Source organism: Propithecus coquereli, unplaced genomic scaffold (assembly GCF_000956105.1).
Source record: "Propithecus coquereli isolate 6110/MARCELLA unplaced genomic scaffold, Pcoq_1.0 Scaffold32, whole genome shotgun sequence".
NCBI classification, from domain to species: Eukaryota; Metazoa; Chordata; class Mammalia; order Primates; family Indriidae; genus Propithecus; species Propithecus coquereli.
The window spans coordinates 8320347-8342330 of NW_012148841.1; the positions used below are offsets into that span (position 1 = coordinate 8320347).

Below are 21984 nucleotides of genomic sequence, written 5' to 3' on the forward strand. Positions count from 1 at the left end.
AGATGTATAAGCTCTTCAAAACACCATGAGAGATATAAAGCAGTGGTTTTCAAACTTAAATTACAACCCAATCAGTATCCTCTGACATCATTTTAGTGTGTTATAATCAGCACATTTTTTAGAGGGGCAGAATAGAAATTGCAGAGAGCACTGCATATAGAAAGGGTAAGTATAGTTTCATATCACTTACATGTATATTTACGAGTGTGAGTTTGTGTTTATATACTGGGCTATGATGTAAACATAGAGATACATTTATTTAAACAGTAACAGGGTCTATTTACAAACCAAATAAACCAGGTGTGTCAGTCTGTTAATGCTGCTGTAACAAAATATCTGAGACTGGGTAATTTATAAACAACAAAAATTTATTTCTCATAGTTCTGGAGGCTGGAAAGCCCAAGATCAAGATGTCAGTAATCTGGTGTCTGGTGAGGGCTCTCTGCTTCCAAGATGGTACCTTGTTGTTGTATCCTCACATGGTGGAAGGGCAAAAAGGCCAGGCAGCTCTCTAAGGACTCTTTTGTAAGAGCATTAATTCCATTCATGAGGGCAGAACCCTCATGACTTAATAACTTCCCCAAAGGCCCCGCCTCTTAATACCAACATATGGTTTAAATTACAACATACGAATTTTGGAAGGACACATTCATTCAAACCATAGCACCAAAGAAGCCTCTTGTAACTGGCATGGAGTGGCAGCTGAGGTTGAGTCAGGGGACCCACAGATGAAAGTTTTCTTAAGTCTAGAAAACAGTATCACAGATTACTTGCTTATAGTATAATGGCATAGCCAGAGAGCAGTTTAATACCCTAAGCATTCTTTCAGGATTAAGCTGAATAGAAAAGGAGAGAAAAAACAAAGCAATTATTTCTTAGCAAAGAAGCTGTAGGGAGGAGCAGGCAAACCCAGCTCAAAGGATATACACTGCAAAATTTTCCTTCTTAGAAAAGACCTCTCTAGATCAAATGGCTTCTTTTCAAATGGGTATGTATATTGCCAGGCCTCAAAGAATATAATCTTCTTAAAGAGATGAGTGGAAAAATGCCTTGAATCAGCAATATTCAGTCCTTACAGTCTTTATTTCCTTCTTATTCCATGCATCTGTCCCTTGCCTGGTTTTTGATGGTGTTTGAAAAGCTGGCCGTCATAACTTGATAAGGCATATATCTAACCAGCATATTCTACTGCCTTTTCCATCCAGTTCTACTTATCAAACTTGTTAACATATAGTGGACACCATCAAGATCAGTTCTTTCATGAACAATTCATTCATACTTTCTGGCATTTTGGCCATCATAGGTATCTCTGGTTTCTTGGTGTTCTTTTCTTAGGTGTAACAGTATTTATTCCCCCCAAATTTAAGATGTGCTCATTGTTTATGAATATATCTTGCTGGATTTCATTGTTTACACAAATATATCACACTAAGTTTTGTTACAGGCTCTATTTCTCATCTGTTACTGTGAAATCTTACTTTTTCAAGGTTATTTACAATCATATCTTATTTAGTACTCCCAAACATGGATCAACAGTGCAGGTAAAGCTGATCATTGTCTCTATAAGAGCCATACAATTCTCACATCTGTGCCCTTGCTCTTCCCTGTTTGATATGCCTCCTTTGTTGCTCTGCTCCTTTCCATATTTTATCTGTTCATCAAGGTTGATCTTAAATCCCTTCATAAAGCCTATCTCACTACCCTTAGTCCCACTGCTCATTACTTTCTCTGAATGAAGGTAGCACTGCATTCCCTCTAAACACTTAGAACTTAATTATATGGATCTTTAAGTATTTCTATAAATGCCAGCCTGTATGGTCCTTGAGGTAGAGGCCATTATTTAGACAGCTCTTGCCTTCTGCAGTCTTAGGCATTCAGTGGGATAGAGTTAAAAGAGTATTAGGAGATGAAGGTTATTGTCCTGATCTAACACTGAGGAGTCTGAAAGAAGCTCTTGGGGAAACAAGCTGATATGTATCTTACTTTTCTCATAGCATAAACATGTAAATGGAAGGCTAGCAAAACATCTTGAAGGCCATCAGCTTATAATTCACAGGCTGGTAGAGATCTGTTAGTAAGATAAAAGTATGCACCTCAGTGCTTCAGTTTGTTCATTATGATGACTTTTCATTTTTATAAACCTTAGGTCAGTAGCATGCTGTATAAATATTAATGGCGACTCTTGATTAAAAAAAAGTGACTGGTTACAGAACACAGGTCACTAATAAGGGATACTAGAGAGTAGTAATAAAATAATCTATGTACAGTCTCACAAATCAATTTAGGTAAAGAGATTAATTTGTCACACTGCTACTGCATTGGTAATGTGAAGTAACCACAATTAAGAGGGAAAATGAATATAGAGCACGGATGCTAAAACAATGCATGGAAGTAACAGATGTCAAATCAAACCAAATGATACATGCTTAACATTTTATCAAATATAAGTGAATCTTCTTTCAGTAAATTTTCATAATTTGATGCAACATAAAAGGCTGACAAAACTTCTTACAGATTAAATTATATAAAATACAATTTGAAAGTTCTTTTTGCTTCTAATTCTTTAAATATTAGCAGCAGTTGACACTAATATTATTCTAAAGAAAAAGGGAGAGGTATGGGAGAAAGGTTGAGCCTTCCCCAATCCCCAAACAACAATAATCTCTCAGCAATTGAAAGAATCTTGAAAACCACTTAGTAACACAGAACTATACATTGTAACAAAAGCAAGGATAATTTTGATTCATAAATGTCTTTAGTTCACTCTTCAGCCAAGGAAAAAAAAAGTCCTTTGTTGTGAATACACCTAAAAACTTGTTTTTTAAGCTGCATATATAATGGTAAAATCTTTTAAGAGATCCCAGTAAAATAATCACCAAATAACATGGTACATTTAAATAGTATTGATAATCACAATATTATTCAGAGCTGTTACTGTAAACTAGGCAGATGTAACACATGGCTACACATACTTTATTTGGAATTCTGTACCGTGAAAATATTTCTGTAAGAGGTCAATATAATAATCTTTTATTGATCTAGGAACTCTGGCACTGAAAGCGTGAATAACCCAAGGTAATGATGTCGTCACCAAGGGACGACAAGAATAGAACCCAAATCCCTTGACTCCCAAGCTCGTGTTTTCCACTAATTGTGCTCCTTTCTACTCATCTGTGAGCATCAAGCGTAAAGGGTTGGAGAAGGGAGTGGACACAAATGAGCCAAGTCTGCGAGGTGGGGACTGCACTGAAGGTCCTAAGGAATCGCCCTTTGGCACTTTCCTTTTGTTTTGGCTGAAGAAGATGAAAGCAGCAACCACAAACCCCTGGGACCAAGAACTGGAACTAGGTACCGCCTGTTGTGGTAACTCTCTCTTCCTCGTTGTAGGCCTTTCCTTTTCAACCCCTCCCTTCCGGCCAAGCCCTGGCGCTCCCTTCACCTCCCTCGGTTTCTATCTCCCCTTCTTCAGCTCCACTCTGCACGGTGCTGCCAAGTGTCCCCGTAAGAGGCGGCAGCTGCGCCGCACTCGCCCTCCACCTGGCCCTTGCGTCCAGTCCTTAGGAGAGGTGCTCGAAGGGTTCGTAGCGCCACAGCGTTTTCTCTAGAAAGTGATAGCCAAGCATTATGTTTCAACTGTCAGACACTTAAGAGGGGGGAACGGAGGCATACACCAGGTCTGCTCTGCGTGAGTCTAGGAAGCTCTGTCACGATAAAGCAAAATTTAGACAATAAGCCTAGATCCTTTCTCTCTAGCTAGGGGCTTCACAGAGCTCAGCCATGCCCCGAGCAACCTCCCACTGGAGGACGCCTACCAGAGCGCGCGTGTTTACACTTTTCCTAGACCGGGCGGAGCAGACGCGCGCTGGTGGACCCCGGGGTATTCCAAACTGTTACTCCGCCCGCCGAGGTGGGGCCAGCGCAACGACCGAGCCTGCGCAGCGGGCTTGGCCGGCTCCGGGGACTCGGCGCACTACAAGTCCCAGAAGGTATCGCTCCGCGGAGAGGGCGGCCCTTACCTGCCGCGAGCTTATTCCTTTGGTTTTCACCGCTCTCCCCCTCCCCCGTCGGTGTCCTTTCCAAAGTTAAAGGCTACTTTCTCTTGAAGCACATGAAAAACCTCAGCAACCTTAACAGTGAAGCTTTTCGCGTACTCGCTCTTTCTGCCTTTGCCCGAACTATGCCTGACTCCCTTACTGGAGTGGGACAGTGGAGGCGAAAAAAGGAAGCCTTTCCAAGCCAATGCTGGGGCGACCTGGTCGCACTTCCGCCTCCCGGGCTCCGGAAGGTAGCGCGCACGCGCTTGCTGCGACTCTGGCGCGGTTGACTTCCGCTCCCACTGTGCTCTGCGAGCCGAATCATGGATCACACTGGTAAGGAGGCGGAGGCAGTGGGGGTCCCGGTTCCATGCCCCCTTGGCCGGTCTGGGGCTGGTCGCCCAGCGGGCAAAAGGAATTATGCTCGCTCTACAACACTGGGGTGTGGCAGTGAGAAAGAAATCTCACAGACCCCTTCTTGTATCCGGCAGGGGCCTGCTGCTTCCCGGCCTACCCTCCGGTGCGGTACCTGCCTCCTCGGTGCCCGGCAACAGCCGCTTCTTCCCTGGTTCTGTTCGCTTTGAGCCGGGACGGTGGGCGGCGCAGGCCTCGTGGGAAGGGGAGAGCTTCGGCTCTTTTTCTTTTCTCGACCCAGCTTCTTTGCCCTACGTGATGGGGACTGGCGGGTAGATTCCAGTATCGGAGTTGGGGAAACCTCGTTACACTGGAAGTGGATGGGCGAGAGTGGGTTGGAGACATACTGCTGTCTCAGTCAGCTTTGGGCGGGTGCTGCAGTGGTCACCTCCTGTCGTTGTCTCTCTCTCCGGTTCTTCATGGACTAGAGGTGAGAGAAGAGAGTCGGATATAGTTTTGGGGACCAAACTCAGAGCAACTGTTCTACCTAAGCCCGAAGCATGCCCCGCGCTTCGGCTGTGGTCCTTACGCATCATCATTTGGGGGTATTTACAAAGGAAGAAGAGCTTAAAATCAAGACATTCTCAGCCCTTTCTCCAAGTAAGAGTGGCTCCACCCTTTGTTTTTTGCTTTTGGCTTTTCCTTCCTTGTGATTCCTGGATACTGAATGAGTGCACTTGGATTTAAAAAGTGCTCCGGCTGCTATATCGACCGCATCACAAGTAGAGAAAAAGGGCTTTTTCTTACGTATTGTTGGAGATGTCCTCATTTATCAAATATCTCCTTAATTACATAAGAAGATGTACATAGGTATTTATTTATGCCAGATACCTACGGATATATGTAGGCTTGAAAATGGAATGGTAAACAAGACGGACTGAGTCTCTGACCTGATGGACCTTACATTCTATTGGGGAAGACAGGTTTTAAAAAAATAAATGCTTACAGATTATGATGAGTGATTTGAAGAAAATAAATGAGTGCTGTGCAGAGACTAATAGGAAATTTCAGAAAGGTAACATTTAAGATGAGATCTGTTCGATAAGAAGAATCCAGCCATGGGTTCAAGCAGGAGGAAGAGCATTTCCAGCAAGTACAAAGACACTGAGGTAGGAAAATGTAGAGAAGGACAGTCACCTGCAGCTTTGTTACAGCCAGAGGGTAAGAGCCCTTAAATGAGATTCGAAAGGAAGGCAGCTGTCACATGGTTCAGGACATTGAAAGCGGTGCTAAAGATTTGAATTTGAATTGAAGTGAATATGAAGCCATTGAACAGAAGTAGAACAGGAACATAATCTTTTTAAAAAATATAATAGGCTCTTCTATGGAGAATGGTGGAAGAGAGGGAGGCAAGAATAATGGTAAATAGCCAATTTAGAAAGTGATTGCAGTAGACCCGGAGGGAGGCTTGAGTTAGTGGAAAATGAAGGGAAATGGGAAGATTCAATAAGTATTTTGGTGTTAGAACTCATATTTTACTGATGGATTGGTTTGGAGGTATGTGAGAGAAAGGAGAAATGCCTAGGTCTTTGGTTTGAGCAGCTGGGTAATGCTCATTACTGAATTGGGGAAAACTTGGAAGAAAAGTCTTTTTTGGTAGAGGTGGGACACAAGAATTTGGGAATAAGAGTTTGATTTTGGACCACTGAGTATGAGATATGTATTGAGTCAAAAGAGGGGAGATGTCAAGTGGAGATCAGAGGAAAGATCTGGACACAAAATACGTATTTGGGAGTTAGTATCTTATAGCCGGTGTTTTAAAGCGTGAGGATGGATGTGATAACTTAAGAAGGGTGAGTACAGAGAAGAGGGCTTAGAACCAGGCTCTAAGGAACTCCAGTGTTTGGAAATTTTACAGCATTGAAACTCTGGGATCTTGATGTTAGAGTAGCAGACATTCAGCTCTAGGAAAATATTTCTCATTGGAGTCTGTTACTGGAATTAGGAGTCAAGTCCCTGCCACAGGTTAGAGGCTGTTATGTTAGGAAATCATAATATGGGTGGGTATGTAAAGATTATTTATCTTCATTCTCAAAGTTAAAAAGTTGCCTAAGGAAGTAAGTCATCCTAATGTGAAAATATTCACTAATGAGCTAACCACTTAAAAAAAATAGTTCCCATTAGTTCCCATTCATATCCCTTATCCCCACCATAAGCTAGTGCTTAACACTAGCTTCTTATCTATTCTTTTAATTTCTTTATGAGTCAGTCTCCTTGGTGTTTCATATCAGAAGACAGTGTCAAATACTGTGCATTGATTATGAGGTAAAATTAGAAAATTGGCAAAAGATTCAGGTTTTCATGAAATTCATAAATATGAATTTGATAACTATTTGAATCACGAATAAAGTCTTCAGCAAATGAGGAAATGCCAGTTAGCTAGTTAATTGAAGACGTCATGTCAGGTTACGCATCTCTAAGGAATTATTTTAATATCAAAAGTTTAAGTCCTTGGGAAAATTGATAAAACCCTTGAACATTATGCAAATATGACCCATTTTATGATCATGCTGAAAAATTCAAACATAAAATGAAGGTGTTCTAATAGAATTTTGCCAGAAAAACTACTCCAAGAAACTCCTGGCTAACGTTAGATTCATTCTTTGGTCATTCTAAGAATGAGCACTTTTCTAACTGCAACCTAAACTTTGTAAAATATTTCTTGGTTCCTTTTATATAAGATAAAATCCTAAATAAATATTTTTAAAAACTAAGAGTGTTACTCTTTTTTTTAACATGAATTCACCTTGAATGGCCAATTGTTATTAGCACTTTCTGTGTAATATCCAAGAACTTTTTGTTGTTATGGGCTTTATGTTTTGTTACTGTATTCAAAAGGAAATTGTGCTATATGGTCTGCTTCTTAATTGTGAAACAACAAAAAGCAAAAAAGCCCGAAACAAAATCAGAATGTTATCACTATTAAATGCTGTACTCTATGAACTTGCGATTGGTGGGGCAAACAGCAAAGTAATAAGGAGCAGCAGACTCTTGAAAGTGGTAGGCTGTCCAAGCAACAGTGGAGACCTCAAGGCTTCTGGGTGGTGTAACAAGGACTTAAAACAGTGTTGAAGTGTAGGTGTTTTCATCATATAAAGGAAAATCATTAAAAGTCCTTGTAATATCTGAATGACAGCATTGAACTGTTAACTACCTATCTACAAGAACTTTTACTTCATTGAAAAGTCGGGAATACTTTTTAAGCAGGACAAAAAGTCATTCTGTCATATCTGTCTTTTTGCCATTGCATTGCTTGTAAGTCCTTTTACATAGATAAGCAACTACAATGAAAGCAGATGAAATACATTAATCAACTTGTCGGTCCATTTAGTGAAATGTTGAAAGTCAATCAAGTTGAGTTTATCCTAACTCAAGATTTTAGCTATCCATCTAATCCCCTTTCCATGATTTTTTTTTTTTGAGGATTAGCTGTTATAAAAGTAGAAGGTAGACTAAAAGATATTTAAAGTAATCATTAAGGACCCATTTTCAATTTTGTTTTGTATATTGTTCAGAAAAAGTGCAAATGAATGTGAATTTAACGTGTAACCCTAGTAGCCTTGGAGGTTATTAGGGCTTAGCTTACTGCTTCAAAATTTGTCTTTACTGAATTTAATGTGGACAGTTTGGCTATGAATCTTGATTGTAGTATTTTCTGCAGGGGCAGTCACACAGCCTTCTTCAATAACTTGTCATGTCTAAAACATTACAATTTTTAAAAAATTACGTTGTTTGCATTTCCTATGTCAGAGCATTTTCCCTTTTGCCTTTAGTTGGTAAATTTGATTATTTTCTGGATTCGTATATTTGAAAAAAGGTAACTCTTAAGCTTTAGATGGAGTCAGTTCTTTGAAATAATGCTCCTATTCCTCATGGGACAGGAGTTAATTTATTTCATAGATATAATAATAAGCAAAGGTACTAGAAGGTATCAGTTGTTTAGACCTACTTGCAAAACTGAAACTATGTATCCTCCTAAATTATAATTTTCCATTACAATGCTGACTAAGAATAACTCAGTCATGTGTGTCTCTAGAAATATTATAACACAAATACATTATTACATATTTCTGCTACTAAATATTATAGTAATTTTTGCTATATTCCTGAATACTTTTTAAAATAACTTTTATACTTAAGAGAACAATCACTTTGCTTAAACCTATCTTCATTTTCAAATGCATTATTTAATTTTGTCTTCATCAGTGTTAGCTTTGCGTTTTCAGTTTTATTGGTTGTGCTAGCATAAGTTAAGCTTAGTACATTTATTGAGTGCCTGCTTTGCATGCTTTATGATTAGACATGGAGATAAGGATGGTTTTGTTTCTTTGTCTTTTTTTGTTTTTAAATCTCTTGTAGTTACTTCAAGACAGTGGTTCTTATCGTGGGTTCATGAATGTTTCTGTAAACTCCTCTGGAATTCTATGGGAAATTTTATTGTTCACTTTTCTAGGGAGCGGTTCTATAACTTTCATCAATTTCTTAAAGGGTTCCATGTCTCAGAAAGGGTTAAAAAGTATTGCTTTAAGGGTTTATCCACAATAGAGAAAATTAGCCATTAAACTTACGTCAACATGATACTTAAAATCAGAACTCAGATCTTTAACCATTGATAATGTTGAGTATGTTGTTTAGTACCTGTGGCAGAATAATCTTCAAAAAGAAAAACTAAAATTAGAACTTTTTTTCTAACATAGACAATGAGTTACAAGGCACTAATAGTTCTGGATCGTTGGGTGGTCTTGATGTTCGCAGACGAATTCCTATAAAGCTCATCTCCAAACAAGCTAACAAAGCCAAACCTGCACCTCGAACTCAAAGGACTATAAACAGGATGCCTGCAAAGGCTCCACCTGGTGATGAAGGTAATTTATTTAAACTAATAGCTCCAACAGTCTTTTTGTTTTATCTGATTGCACCAAATTATCTGTGTAATCTTATTTACTTGTAGCTCCCTCTCTTTTTTAACTTACATACTCTTTTCATTCTTCAACTTTTTTTTTGACTTCTTTTGGCATGTTGTACGTTTCTCTTCCTTTATAAATATTTTGGGTTTTATTTATTTTTTCTTTGAGACAAAGTCTTGCTCTGTCACTCCGGCTAGAATGCAGTTGTGTCATCATAGCTCACTGCAACCTCAAACTCCTGGGCTCAAGTAGTCCTCCCGCCTCAGCCTCCCAAAGTGCTGGGATTACAGGCTTGAACCACCAAGCCCAGCTGGGTTTTGTTTCTTTTGTTGTTGAAAGTAACACTGTTTATTGTTTAGAAAAAAATCTAAACAGTATTGCAAAAAACATAACATTAAAAGTAAAATTTGCCCCTCTCCCCCAACAATCCATCTTTCCAGAGATAGTCTCTGTTAACACATTTCATAAAAAAGTATTAATTTTTTGTGTATAATTCCCTTTTGTATGTAATACTCATTTGAGATTTTGTCTTACCAGTACATACAAATGTACCTCATTAAAAAAAATAGGTTTAGATATTTCATTTATGGATATACAATAGTTTATTTAGCAATTTTTCTGGTTTGTTGTTATGAACGATATTACAGTAAATATACATGTAGTTTAGTATGTATTTAGTATTTAGAATTTATAACTTTGCACAAATTTGGACATTTTAAAACTTGATGGATATTGTACATTTTAGAATTTGATACTGTCAAATTGCTCTTCAAAAAAGGTTTATTAATTTATATGCCCACACACTAATATGTAGTACTACTATTACCTTTTACAAATTTTGTTTTGATATAAATTTGTTTAATTATAAGTGAGTTTGTGTATCTTTTCATAGTATTGGTCATTTCTTTGCCTAGAATCTTTCTGTTCATATCATTTCTCCATTTTTCAGTTTGGTTGTCTTTCTCTTGATTTTTGTGAGTTCCTTGTAAATTAATAAAATTGACTTTTTGTTATAAATTGTATATATTCCCCATTTATCTTTTGAATTTTGTATATGAAACTTTTACTGTAGAGAAGTTTGAAGATTCAGTGTAGTCAGATATCCAGTCTTTGCTGTTATGACTTTGGGGTTTTATGACATTCTTAGAAAGGCTTCATTTTTCCATGAGTATAAAACAGTTTTTTCATCTTACCCTTTAGTATAGGTCAGCAAACTATGGCTTGTGGGCCAAATCTGGCCCTCTTTTTGTAAATAAAATTTTATTGGAACATGGCCATGCCTATTCATTTAAGTATTATATGTGGCTTTCCCACTTCAATGGCAGAGTTTAGTCATTGTGATTCAGACCATATAGCCCACAAAGCCTGAAATATTTACTATCTGGCCTTTTACAGAAAAAGTTTGCTGATACTGTTTTGAAACATTTATGGGTATATATTTAGTTATTAAGAAAAATGAAAAATGGAGTCTGGCTTTATTTTTTCTTCAAAACAGCTAGCCATTGTCCCAACCATCGAATAGGAGTTCCACTACTATCCTATATAAATTAAAGTTCTAAAAGTATTTGTGTGTATTTCTAGACTTTCTGTTCTGTTCCAGCAATTTGTCTATATTTCTTTTTTAGAATCAGACTGCTTTAACATGCCTTATATTATGTTTTCTTTTATTGTAGTGTTTCTCTTCCCATCTAAACAAGTATGTTTGAAGTCAAGGTATTATAAATTGTAGTAGTAACAACCTAGGGCTACTGCTGTACTCTCTGTAATTAAGGCTCCCCACTCCCCTTTGGCTTTTTAAAAACACTACACAGTAATATATAGATACATTCTTATTGTAATAATCTAAACAATGCAAAAAACCCAAAATCATCCTCTTTTTCCTCTGAGGTATTCCCTCTCGCTGTCCCTAAGCCCACAGCCCTTTCTAGACAGAAGTACTCTTAGTATTTTCTCGCTTAATAGAGCAAACTGAGGCTAAAGATAATTACTGGATACTTCAGAGTCATCTATTTGGAGTTAAAAAAAATTGGTTTTTTCCTAGGCATTAATCAAAATGTTGAATTTTGGGTGCCAGTATGGTATCTGTACAAATATATATAGTTTAATGATGAGAGTACAGTTTGAACTACTCTGAAAAATGATAATGTCCTCTTGATTTCTTTGGCTGTTGATCTCAGTAATTTTCTGGGTTTGAAAAATTGATTTTTTTTATTTTGAATTTTAGATCACACTAGGTTTCGTAAGGTATAAGTGGACCATATAGGAGCCTAGGGACATGTAGGTGTAACTTATAAGAGTACCCTGACTTTGAACTACATATGTATTACTTTGAATTACATGTGTGTTGGAGATAATTAAATAGCAGTACACTAGAGTGTCTATCAGCTTCAAAAAATTCTTGCATCGTTGTTTGTGAGTGTGTCCGTGTGTGTGTGTCTCTGTGTGTAGGTGCTGTAATTTAGCCATGTGGGTAAAGTTAAAACCTGTGTGCTTGGCTACTCTGTTTACCAGATCTAGGGCCAAAAGAGTCGTGAGAAGCCTGGCACCTTGGAGGGGATATATTTGTCTTCTCAGCTTTACTTTAGGTAATTGTATTCTACCTAGAATTCCCATCAGACTGTTCATTGGTTTTCTGTTCTTCTGTATGAGATGAGAAGATTGGCATCAACTTTTTAATTAGGCCAGAGAAATTGAGCCTATTTGATCTTCATATTATCTTAAGTTTATTGATATAGGCAGTGTAGGAGAGGATACCTAAGAAGATATGACATGGCTTTTGCTGCTTGGGTGATTAACTGGGGAGAGATTTTAATTGATAGGATAAAGTATGAATATGTTGAATGTTTCTAAAATCACACACAATCAGAAGAGGATATCTGATTTACTAAGTCATAAGAAGAAAATCTACAGAATGCTTTATGTTTTCCTTATATTCTTTTGGCAATAAAATCATTCTCTTCCAACTTGATACCACTTTTGTAGATAGATTAGAATAAATGGTAATCAATATCTTAAAAAATTGTACAAGTGTGATGATAATCAGTAAAATTTTATACTAGAGATAGTCTGATGAATTGATGAATACTTGAATAGACATCAAGAGATCTGAGTTCTGTTCCTGACTTTGTGACTAATCTTCTAATCTGTTGACTTATTATGAGTCTCCATATAGTAATATTCTCAATTATGAAGTAAAAGATTTGGACTGGATCACAAGATCACTTCTAGTTGGTATTTTAAACTAGCCTCGATTATCTTGTTCTTAAAAGAGCTTTAAAAGGTATTAGATGGGCTTTTTAGTGAATAGGCCTATTTTGCCATGTACATTTGTTTCCAAAATGAAATTTGAAATTTGAAAAGTTAATGAGTAACATTTTCTTTTTTTAGAAGGATTTGATTATAATGAAGAAGAACGGTATGACTGTAAAGGGGGCGAACTGTTTGGAAATCAGCGAAGATTTCCTGGACACCTTTTTTGGGACTTTCAGGTATAGCTTAAAATGAAAAATTTTATTAGGACAATAAAATATTTTAAGTAGTAAATATTTTAAATATTCAATACTTAGAATGTTTTATTGGAGCAATGCAAGATACATAAAGAATGTCTGGAATGAACTTTTATTACAGCTATGATTTTTAGCACATACATTTGTTTATTAATGCTCTATTTCCAAAAATAACTGGAAGTAATTTTCAGTAAAATCAATAACCATTAACACTATTAAAGAAGAAAAATAAACTGATGGTAGTATGGCTATAATGGTGGGGAATATGTGGGGATTATACCAAGAAACCTCTATTTCTTACTGTTTTAACTTTTATAAAAGTTAGTGTTTAAATTATAGATATAATCTTTAGAATTGCTTAAGAAGGAAATTTTAATTATATCATTTCAACAGATTAACATCTTAGGTGAAAAAGATGATACACCAGTTCATTTCTGTGACAAATGTGGATTGCCTATTAAAATCTATGGGCGAATGGTAAGTCTAATTAAATAAAATTTTGTTTTTGTAAATGTAAGCATTTGCATAGTGGTAGGATTCTGAAATTTAACTACATAGGTTTATCATTGTGTAATGACTAAGTTTGTGACATTTTAAATAAGTATGAAATAATTGGGGGAAGTATTGGAATACTATGAATTTAATATTATCTTGACAAATTCTTGAATTCTTATAAAATATCACTTTATTAAGGACACCAATTTCTGAAAACTAAATAATTTCTTTGGGCTATTTAATACCAGCTAGTCTACATTTATTCTAGTTTATTAAGGAAAAATTTTTTTCCTAATAGAACAGAATAAAATCAGTTATTCATTTCTGATGGCCATAATTTTTATATAAAACTGAATAAATAATACTTATAATTTCTGAAAATTGAATTCTAATCATTAAAAAAAGTTTTACAACCCTAACTGTAATTTCATAGTAATTTTAACATGTCTTTGTTCAAGAAAAGGTAGTTTTGCATTTGTGTTTGAAAAAAATTGATTTTAATATGTTTGTGATGGTAGAGTGCATGGATTGTGCACGGTTGCTTTGCTGTATATCATAGCAAGGTAATAGTAATGGGCTGTGAATTTAAAAATGTGTTTTTAACATCATTTTACTCTGTCCTTCTGATTTATTTTTAGGTTTTTATGAGTTTATTAACTTAAAACTACCAGGGGAAAATACTACTTATATTAAATATAGGAGATACTTGTTATTTTATTGCTTTGGAATAGTTTCAGGAGAAACAGGTTAAGATAAAACATAATTACAGTGTTCTTCTTCAGGAGCTTTTAACCCACAGGGGCTATGAGTGGCAATTTATAAGGTTTACACCTCTGGAAAGTATGAGCAAATATGCATGTATACATTTATTGGTAAAAAGACATAACATTCTCAGAAAGCTTTGTGAGTTAAAGAAGTTATTGCTTTTATATAATTAGTATTTAATAAATGTTATTTTAACCAAATAGTTCTCAAGTGCCTTCTAAGTCACTAAGCTTACTGTTTTTTTTATCGAAATCATTTGTTTTAGTATACTTAACTATAATGTCTTTGTTTACAGATTCCATGCAAGCATGTTTTTTGCTATGACTGTGCTATTTTACATGAAAAAAAAGGAGATAAAATGTGTCCAGGGTAAGATAAGATCATCATCATATTTTTAAATGGTAAAGTGTGTAGAATAATGATTTATAAATTAGGTTAAAGATTGGGGGGCGATGTAAACCAGGCAGGAAATCAAATGTGTAGGCATGGCCAATCTTTCTCCGTGAGCCAGGGGTTGGTTTTAGCCTTTTTTTTTTTTAAATATAATGGCTACGTAGCCACTATCAGTCAGTTCAAATTGGCCATAGGGAAGAAATCTATTTGCCATCATAAAATTAGTATACACCGAAAACAGTTCTTTTTTTTTTTTTTGGTGGGACACTGGAGAAGGTAGTATGGTGTATTGATTGAGAACAAAGACTACAGAATTAGAATTCTAGGGTTCAAACTCCTGTTCTGCTGTTTATTAGCTATGTGACATAAGCTGTTTTTTATCTGTAAAATGAGGTTATTAATACCTATCTCCTTGGATTATAGATAGATAGTAGCCAGTATATAGTAAGCACTATTTAAGTGTAAGCTCTTATTTATTAGCTTCAAATCTGATCATTGTGTCTTGAGTATGTCTTAGAACACCATCATGACATAGACTCAAACAAGTTATAAAGAGCTAGATCCATTTTGGGATAGTTTTGAAGAAACCAGAATAAATTAGGAATTTTTATTATCATTTAAAAAAGGAAGGCTTAAGAAAGGCTGTGAGAGAAACTTCTTTGGAACCACCACAGAGTTCTTAGATTCCTTATAACCCTGTGCTTGAAGCTACCCGAGATTTATAGTTATCAGTTGATAACAAAGCTATAGACAATTGTGAAGGATGATTTCCTTTTATAGTATGGGGAAATTGATATCACAGGGAGAAAAAGGGATGATTTATTGACAACCCAATGACAAGTAATTCTTTTGGCATGTTTTTATTACGTTTTTAAAGTAACCAATTATAAAATCTGTTCTGTGAGTTTAAAGAATATTTCTTCTATAGAATTATAATTCAGAAAAGTTAGGAAATTAGAAGTATATATCACTTGTTTTTTGGGTGTTTTCTCTCATGCCTAATTTTCTAACATGGTGTACATTCACTTTAAATTACATAGTAAATTTGGTTGCTTCATTGGAATAAAGGATTTCAGATGTGATAAAACATTATGTAAAGGACTTGAAAAAGTTTTCTTTTTTGTGTAAATGTTCTAATGTTAATGTTTAAAAGGAATTTGTTTTCAAGGTACTAAATATAACTCTAGTAAGCACCTTACTTGTGTGGTCCTTGGCTATTTTAGGACAGAAGCCTATCTGGATTAACAGACCCAGGTCAGGAAATGAAGAAATGGCAACCAAAGTTAATGTAAATATTGTATACTACTGCTTTTAAGCATCACCCAAAAGAAAGTGCCTCACATCCTGTTAATGTGAAGATGTTTTTGAGTTTACAGTGAGTTAGAAGCAAATCATGAGAAGTGTGTCACATGGCCAATGAAGGGAAGCATAGTGGTATCAATAAGGAGTGCCAGCCATATAACAAGAATGAAAAATGGGTACAACTCAAAATCAAGAATATAGGCCAGGAGCGGTGGCTCACGCCTGTAATCCTAACACTCCGGGAGGCCAAGGTGAGAGGATCATTTGAGATCAGGAGTTCGAGACCAGCCTGAGCAAGAGCAAGACCCCCATCTCTACTAAAAATAGAAAAAATTACTGGGCATCGTGGCACATGCCTGTAGTCTCAGCTACTTGGGAGGCTGAGGCGGGAGGATTGCTTTAGCCCAGGAGTTCAAGGTTGTGGTGAGCTGCCACTGCACTCAACCCAGGGTGACAACCCTCTGTCTCAAAAAAAAAAAAAAAAACAAAACCCAACAATATAGAGCCATTTAATATAGTGCAAATGACCTCACACACATAGCCAGTGATAATAGCTTATATTTATACATATATATAGTAGGTATACATATATATAGTGCTTAACTAGTGACTAAATATTGGCACTTTCATTGTTTCATTTGATCTTAGGAATACTCTCTTAAGTAAGGCAGACAGATAAAAAACGTTGTGAGTTAGGTAGAGTGGATACTTGTTTTTTTTTTTTTTTTTTGAGACAGAGTCTCGCTTTGTTGCCCTGGCTAGAGTGAGTGCCGTGGCATCAGCCTAGCTCACAGCAACCTCAAACTCCTGGGCTCAACCAATCCTTCTGCCTCAGCCTCCCAAGTAGCTGGGACTACAGGCATGCGCCACCATGCCCGGCTAATGTTTTTCTATATATATATATTTTTAGTTGTCCAGATCATTTCTTTCTATTTTTTGGTAGAGACGGGGTCTCGCTTTTGCTCAGGCTGGTCTCGAACTCCTGACCTTGAGCGATCCACCCGCCTCGGCTTCCCATAGAGTGGATATTTTAACCACATTTTACAAGTGAAGAAACAAACTTGAAAACAGTTAAGTGACTACTCCAAATTACGGAGCTAATACTAGATCCCAGATCTTTATATTCCTAGTTCAGTCCTCTTTCCACTATGTCAAGAAGACTTTAAAGGTAAGAATGGATTAAATATAGAATCAATGAAATGAAGAATCATTAAGAAAATGTTAAGTTAAATTTAGTGCTCACAATTTAGGAAGGCAAGAAAGTACTCCTTCATAGTAGTAAATTGTCTGACAATTTGGCAAACCCCTTCCTTAAGAGACTCTAGATAGTCAAGGTTTGAATTTAAATTGTTGTTTAACATTAAGAACTCTGATGATTCGGCTTATCTTACTCATTGTGGTAGTCCTTGCAGCATCTAGTGTCTTCCACTTAGTAGTATTTGCTGAACAAATCTTATTGCTTAATAATACTATAGAAGTTTGAATTCCATGATTATAAGTAATCCTTTGGTTTGTCCTTATTGGATTTTTTTGCAAATGGATACAAAGCATAGAATTGTTTGAGAAAATTAGATAAATTCTAGGTCTTGAGAGGAATAAGGTCTGTTCTTAAAACACAAGTCTAGTATTAAGGGTTTGGAGGTTGACAGAAATGCTGATACTTAATGGCCAACGGACAACAAGGTAGGGAAGATTACAGGTTCACGTAGAGTAATTTTTAATCGTGACCTTTTGCTATATTTTATGTAATAATTTTTGATATATTTTTGAAAATATTTTTGAAAATTAGTGCATTATTTTTATATTTTTTTTAGTAAATAAAATTTTTTTCCTTTTTAATTTAGCTGTAGTGATCCTGTGCAGCGAATTGAGCAGTGTACACGAGGTTCTCTCTTCATGTGTAGCATTGTTCAAGGGTGCAAGAGAACATATTTGTCTCAGAGAGACTTACAGGCTCATATCAACCATCGCCATATGAGAGCTGAAAAACCTGTTCCCTGTGCTTCGCTTGAAAATGTTCATCCTCCTATTGCCCCACCTCCAACTGAAATCCCTGATCGTTTTATAATGCCACCAGACAAGCATCATATGAGCCATATTCCGCCAAAGCAGCACATCATGATGCCACCACCTCCTTTGCAACATGTGCCACATGAGCACTATAATCAGCCACATGAGGATATTCGTGCTCCTCCAGCAGAATTGTCTATGGCTCCACCTCCACCTCGTTCGGTCAGTCAGGAAACTTTTCGTATTTCAACAAGAAAACACAGCAATTTAATAACTGTCCCTATTCAGGATGACTCAAATTCAGGTGCTAGAGAACCACCACCTCCTGCCCCAGCACCTGCTCACCATCATCCTGAATATCAGGGTCAACCAGTGGTATCGCACCCTCATCATATTATGCCTCCACAGCAACATTATGCACCACCCCCACCTCCTCCACCACCAATAAGCCATCCAATGCCACATCCTCCCCAGGCTGCAGGTACTCCTCACTTGGTATATAGCCAAGCTCCACCTCCACCAATGACCTCTGCTCCACCACCAATAACCCCTCCCCCTGGACATATTATTGCCCAGATGCCACCTTATATGAATCATCCTCCTCCAGGACCTCCCCCACCTCAACATGGTGGTCCACCTGTAACTGCACCCCCTCCTCACCATTATAATCCTAACTCTTTACCCCAGTTCACTGAAGATCAAGGAACTCTGAGCCCTCCATTTACACAACCAGGGGGAATGAGTCCTGGTATATGGCCCGTACCAAGAGGGCCACCTCCTCCTCCACGAATGCAGGGTCCGCCTTCTCAAACCCCACTTCCTGGACCACATCATCCAGATCAGACAAGATATAGACCGTATTACCAATGATAATAGTGTTTTGAACTGAAGATATTATGAGGAAAAAAACTTATGTATAGTCAATCTTTTAATTAAGCTTTGACTTTTGGGAAGGAAAAATACCTCTTACTGAGGTGGCTATAAAACATATAGGGTCTTGTCTCTTAAAATGCTTTTAAATCTTGACTTTAGGATTGATTTCAAGTACTATACTGTAGTGCAGATAAGTGGCTCATTTGAGCACAGCTATATTTTAACACCTTTGTTCCCCTAGTGTGGTAAATTGACCCAGAGGTGACCATTTGTAAAAAATTTGAAAAAAATTTTCATTGTTCCACTTTCAGAAATATTGCTTTTGTTAAACCCAATGTTTAGTTTTTCTTGTGATACATTTTGTTAACCTGTGTAAAAGGATTAAATTTCAATATGGTTGTAAAAACGCTATTTTTATGTGAATTTAAGTGCAGCCACATACTGTTTTTTAAAACCATATGTTTTACCACTAATTTCCCAAAGATACAATAAAATCCTAAAAGTAAAAATCTACTAGAATTTGCTATAAGGCAGACTGTTAAATGATAGAGAATTATTTCACATTTTAGGCACTGAAATTTTGAGGTATAGTAAGTACATAATGCACTTCACTTGGATGCCTTTTCATTTTTAGGCAGCCTCAGGAGCACCAAAATACATTGGAATTCCAGTGAGATATAGTTATGTTTCTAATATTAAAAGGCATTACTAATTATTTGGAAAGATACGGCCAAAGTGATCAACTCTACAGGCTTCAAACTGGTGGGGGGATGCTGTTACTTGTTAATGCTTTTCTACCGAATGGTTGGAATCACATGATACATCACACATATTAAGCTTAAGTAACATTATTTTATAGAACTGTTTAAATGGTGTTATTTAGATGAAATATGTTCTGTTCATTGTCTTAAACTAAATATTTAGGGCTGAATAGGCTTTATATAATTCCTCATTTCATGGTAGAGTTTGATCCTGTGTTTAAGTGGGCTCTTGTTTATTGAATTTTTTAAAACTGCAGTTTGATGCCATGGAGGAATTTGAATAATGTATTAATGAAGGACATACTCCTGTAATCACAAACTTCCATTTGCTCAGGTTTCATTGCTGTGTGATAGGACTTTTCCTCTAACTTGAAATTTAAAAACTATTATTTCCTATTCCTTTTGTTGGTAAAGTAGTCTGAACTTGGAACATTTTAGTATAGAGTCAACAGCAAAGACTACCAGATAATTTTGTATTGGACAAGAGAAAAGCAATGGCTAAATTGTGAATTTCAGTGCTTTATACGGTGCCTTTTGAGTCAGCTTTTGCATTATAGGGGCTTATTATAGTCCAACTAAGATGACCACTTACAGTTTATACAGAACTCATGTATAAATCAACCTTCTTAGGATATTATTCTATATCCTTTGAATTAATCCCTGTGAAGTTTTTCCTCCCCCCTAAAATGGTGCATAATATAAACATGAAATGTGTAGTATGCAGATGTCATTTATTAGATAGTTTGTAGTGTATAAATTTAGAACATACTTCTTTTTGACAAAGGGTGAACTATTGCTAATTTACCATTTTATTCTGTCAGGTACAGGCAAAACAAATTCCCATCTTGGATGATCAGATGCAAAATCATTTCTGAACTTAGAGCAGAAGTTAGAAATAATATAAATGGCCATTTCAACCTTGACTGGCCAAAAATAACTAATATACTTTTTTTACACTTAGTTTGAAAGTTCAGTGTTAATGCAATATTTCTAGTGAGAAATGCTTGTTATTAAAAGCATGGGAGTGAAATAGTGTGAAATGTTGGTGGTGAGTGCATCTATCATATTACTGTAGGTACTTGGACTGGTGCAAACTTGATTCCTTTTCAAGCCCCTGTTTAGGGGCTGTTAAAATATTACTGATAAAAATCCAAGCCATTGTTTCATGTAATAAGAAAATAACCAAATTCACTATAAAGCTTCTCAACTATTTGTGAAGAGCTCTCATGCTTTTACTGAAATTCACTAGAGTTGAATGTGGTAAGAAACCACTTAGCCTATGTATTGGACAAAAAAAGTCAGTATCATGATAAACTTTCATGTTAAGAGAAATCTTGTAGGCTTTTAAAAAATGATTTATTTTCAGTTAGATGTCAGAAATACTTGTTATGCAGGGAGGCAGATCAGATGAATGTCTTGTAGCAGACAATTTTAAAATGGTGTTAGACTTGAATTCATCAATTATAATTGTTTGAATGAGGGTGGGTGGGTAGAAGGATATCAAAATTACTGTTAGTGTTTCTTTCCTTAAGGAAAAAGATGTGAATCCCAGCCTTATTTCAGGGAAGCCTTTGAAGCTATGATGGACATAAGTCTAAATTAAATGTATGTATGTTTCATTATATTGCTCTTAAGACTACTGAGGTGGCAGTTTAATTCTTAAAAACAATAAAATGGAAGCATAAATACTATTTTGCCTAGATGAATTTTTACCTGATGATGACACATTTGTGAGAATGCAGAATTTTCCGTATTTATGTTGATACCACATTCTATGGTAAAATTAAATTCACTTTTTAAAAGATTAAGACCGGCAAATTGAATGTTATATTTCTTCAGTAGCGTGTGTAATGTAGTACTTGGGGGGAGATCCATTGCAAAGACCACAAGAAACTATATCCATTTTGCCCTGTAAAAACCACTTGCTTAAAATAACTGTATAAATGCTAATGAGATACCCCTGAAATATAAGTGGAAAGGATACTTGAACACTTTTTTTAAGCTCATCATAAGTGGCTATTTACTGTATGAACTGCTTTAGGCTTTGTTCTGACTAATATATTGGAAGAGTATCTTTCATAAATCTTTGTGGAAAAGTTCCATGGTTCCAGCTTTCATAAAGTTTTTGAAAATGCCGTATAAGTACATGAAAAAAATGCATGAGTACCCAAAACAAAGACATTTCTCTATTAGTTTAGCCATCAAACTAATATACTGATGCTAAATGAAATTTGACGTAACCCACTCATATTGTAAACATACTATATTCTGATTGAAGTGGATTTATTTATCTTCACTGGTTTGTAACTAATTTGTTCAATTATGGCCTAGAAACCAAGTTTACTTATTCAATATATGCACAACCTAATAAAGCAGTATCGGTTATACTAGGCTTGAAGTGAAGGGGTAAGCCAGGTAAAATACTTATTAGTGATACTAATAAAAACTGACTTGGAATTTCAAACACCTTGTTTTGATTCATGACCCTTCAGTTTTCCATCATTGAGGGAAAAAGTTTTAAGGC

At 36.2% G+C, this 21984-nt stretch overlaps 1 protein-coding gene across 2 annotated transcripts; it reads left to right on the forward strand.

Annotated features, from left to right (window-relative positions):
• The first annotated feature begins 3889 nt into the window (after window positions 1-3889).
• CBLL1 (Cbl proto-oncogene-like 1, E3 ubiquitin protein ligase) lies at window positions 3890-21151 on the forward strand. Of its 2 annotated transcripts, none has more exons than XM_012650363.1 (6): window positions 3890-4370; window positions 9146-9313; window positions 12743-12843; window positions 13255-13338; window positions 14417-14490; window positions 17661-21151. In XM_012650363.1, the coding sequence occupies exons 1-6, from the start codon at window positions 4358-4360 to the stop codon at window positions 18694-18696; spliced, it is 1476 nt and encodes a 491-aa protein (XP_012505817.1). In that variant the 5' UTR covers window positions 3890-4357; the 3' UTR covers window positions 18697-21151. The 2 variants fall into 2 exon arrangements, with proteins under 2 accessions (XP_012505817.1, XP_012505818.1); XM_012650364.1 differs by having other exon boundaries at window positions 12746-12843.
• Window positions 21152-21984: the final 833 nt, after the last annotated feature.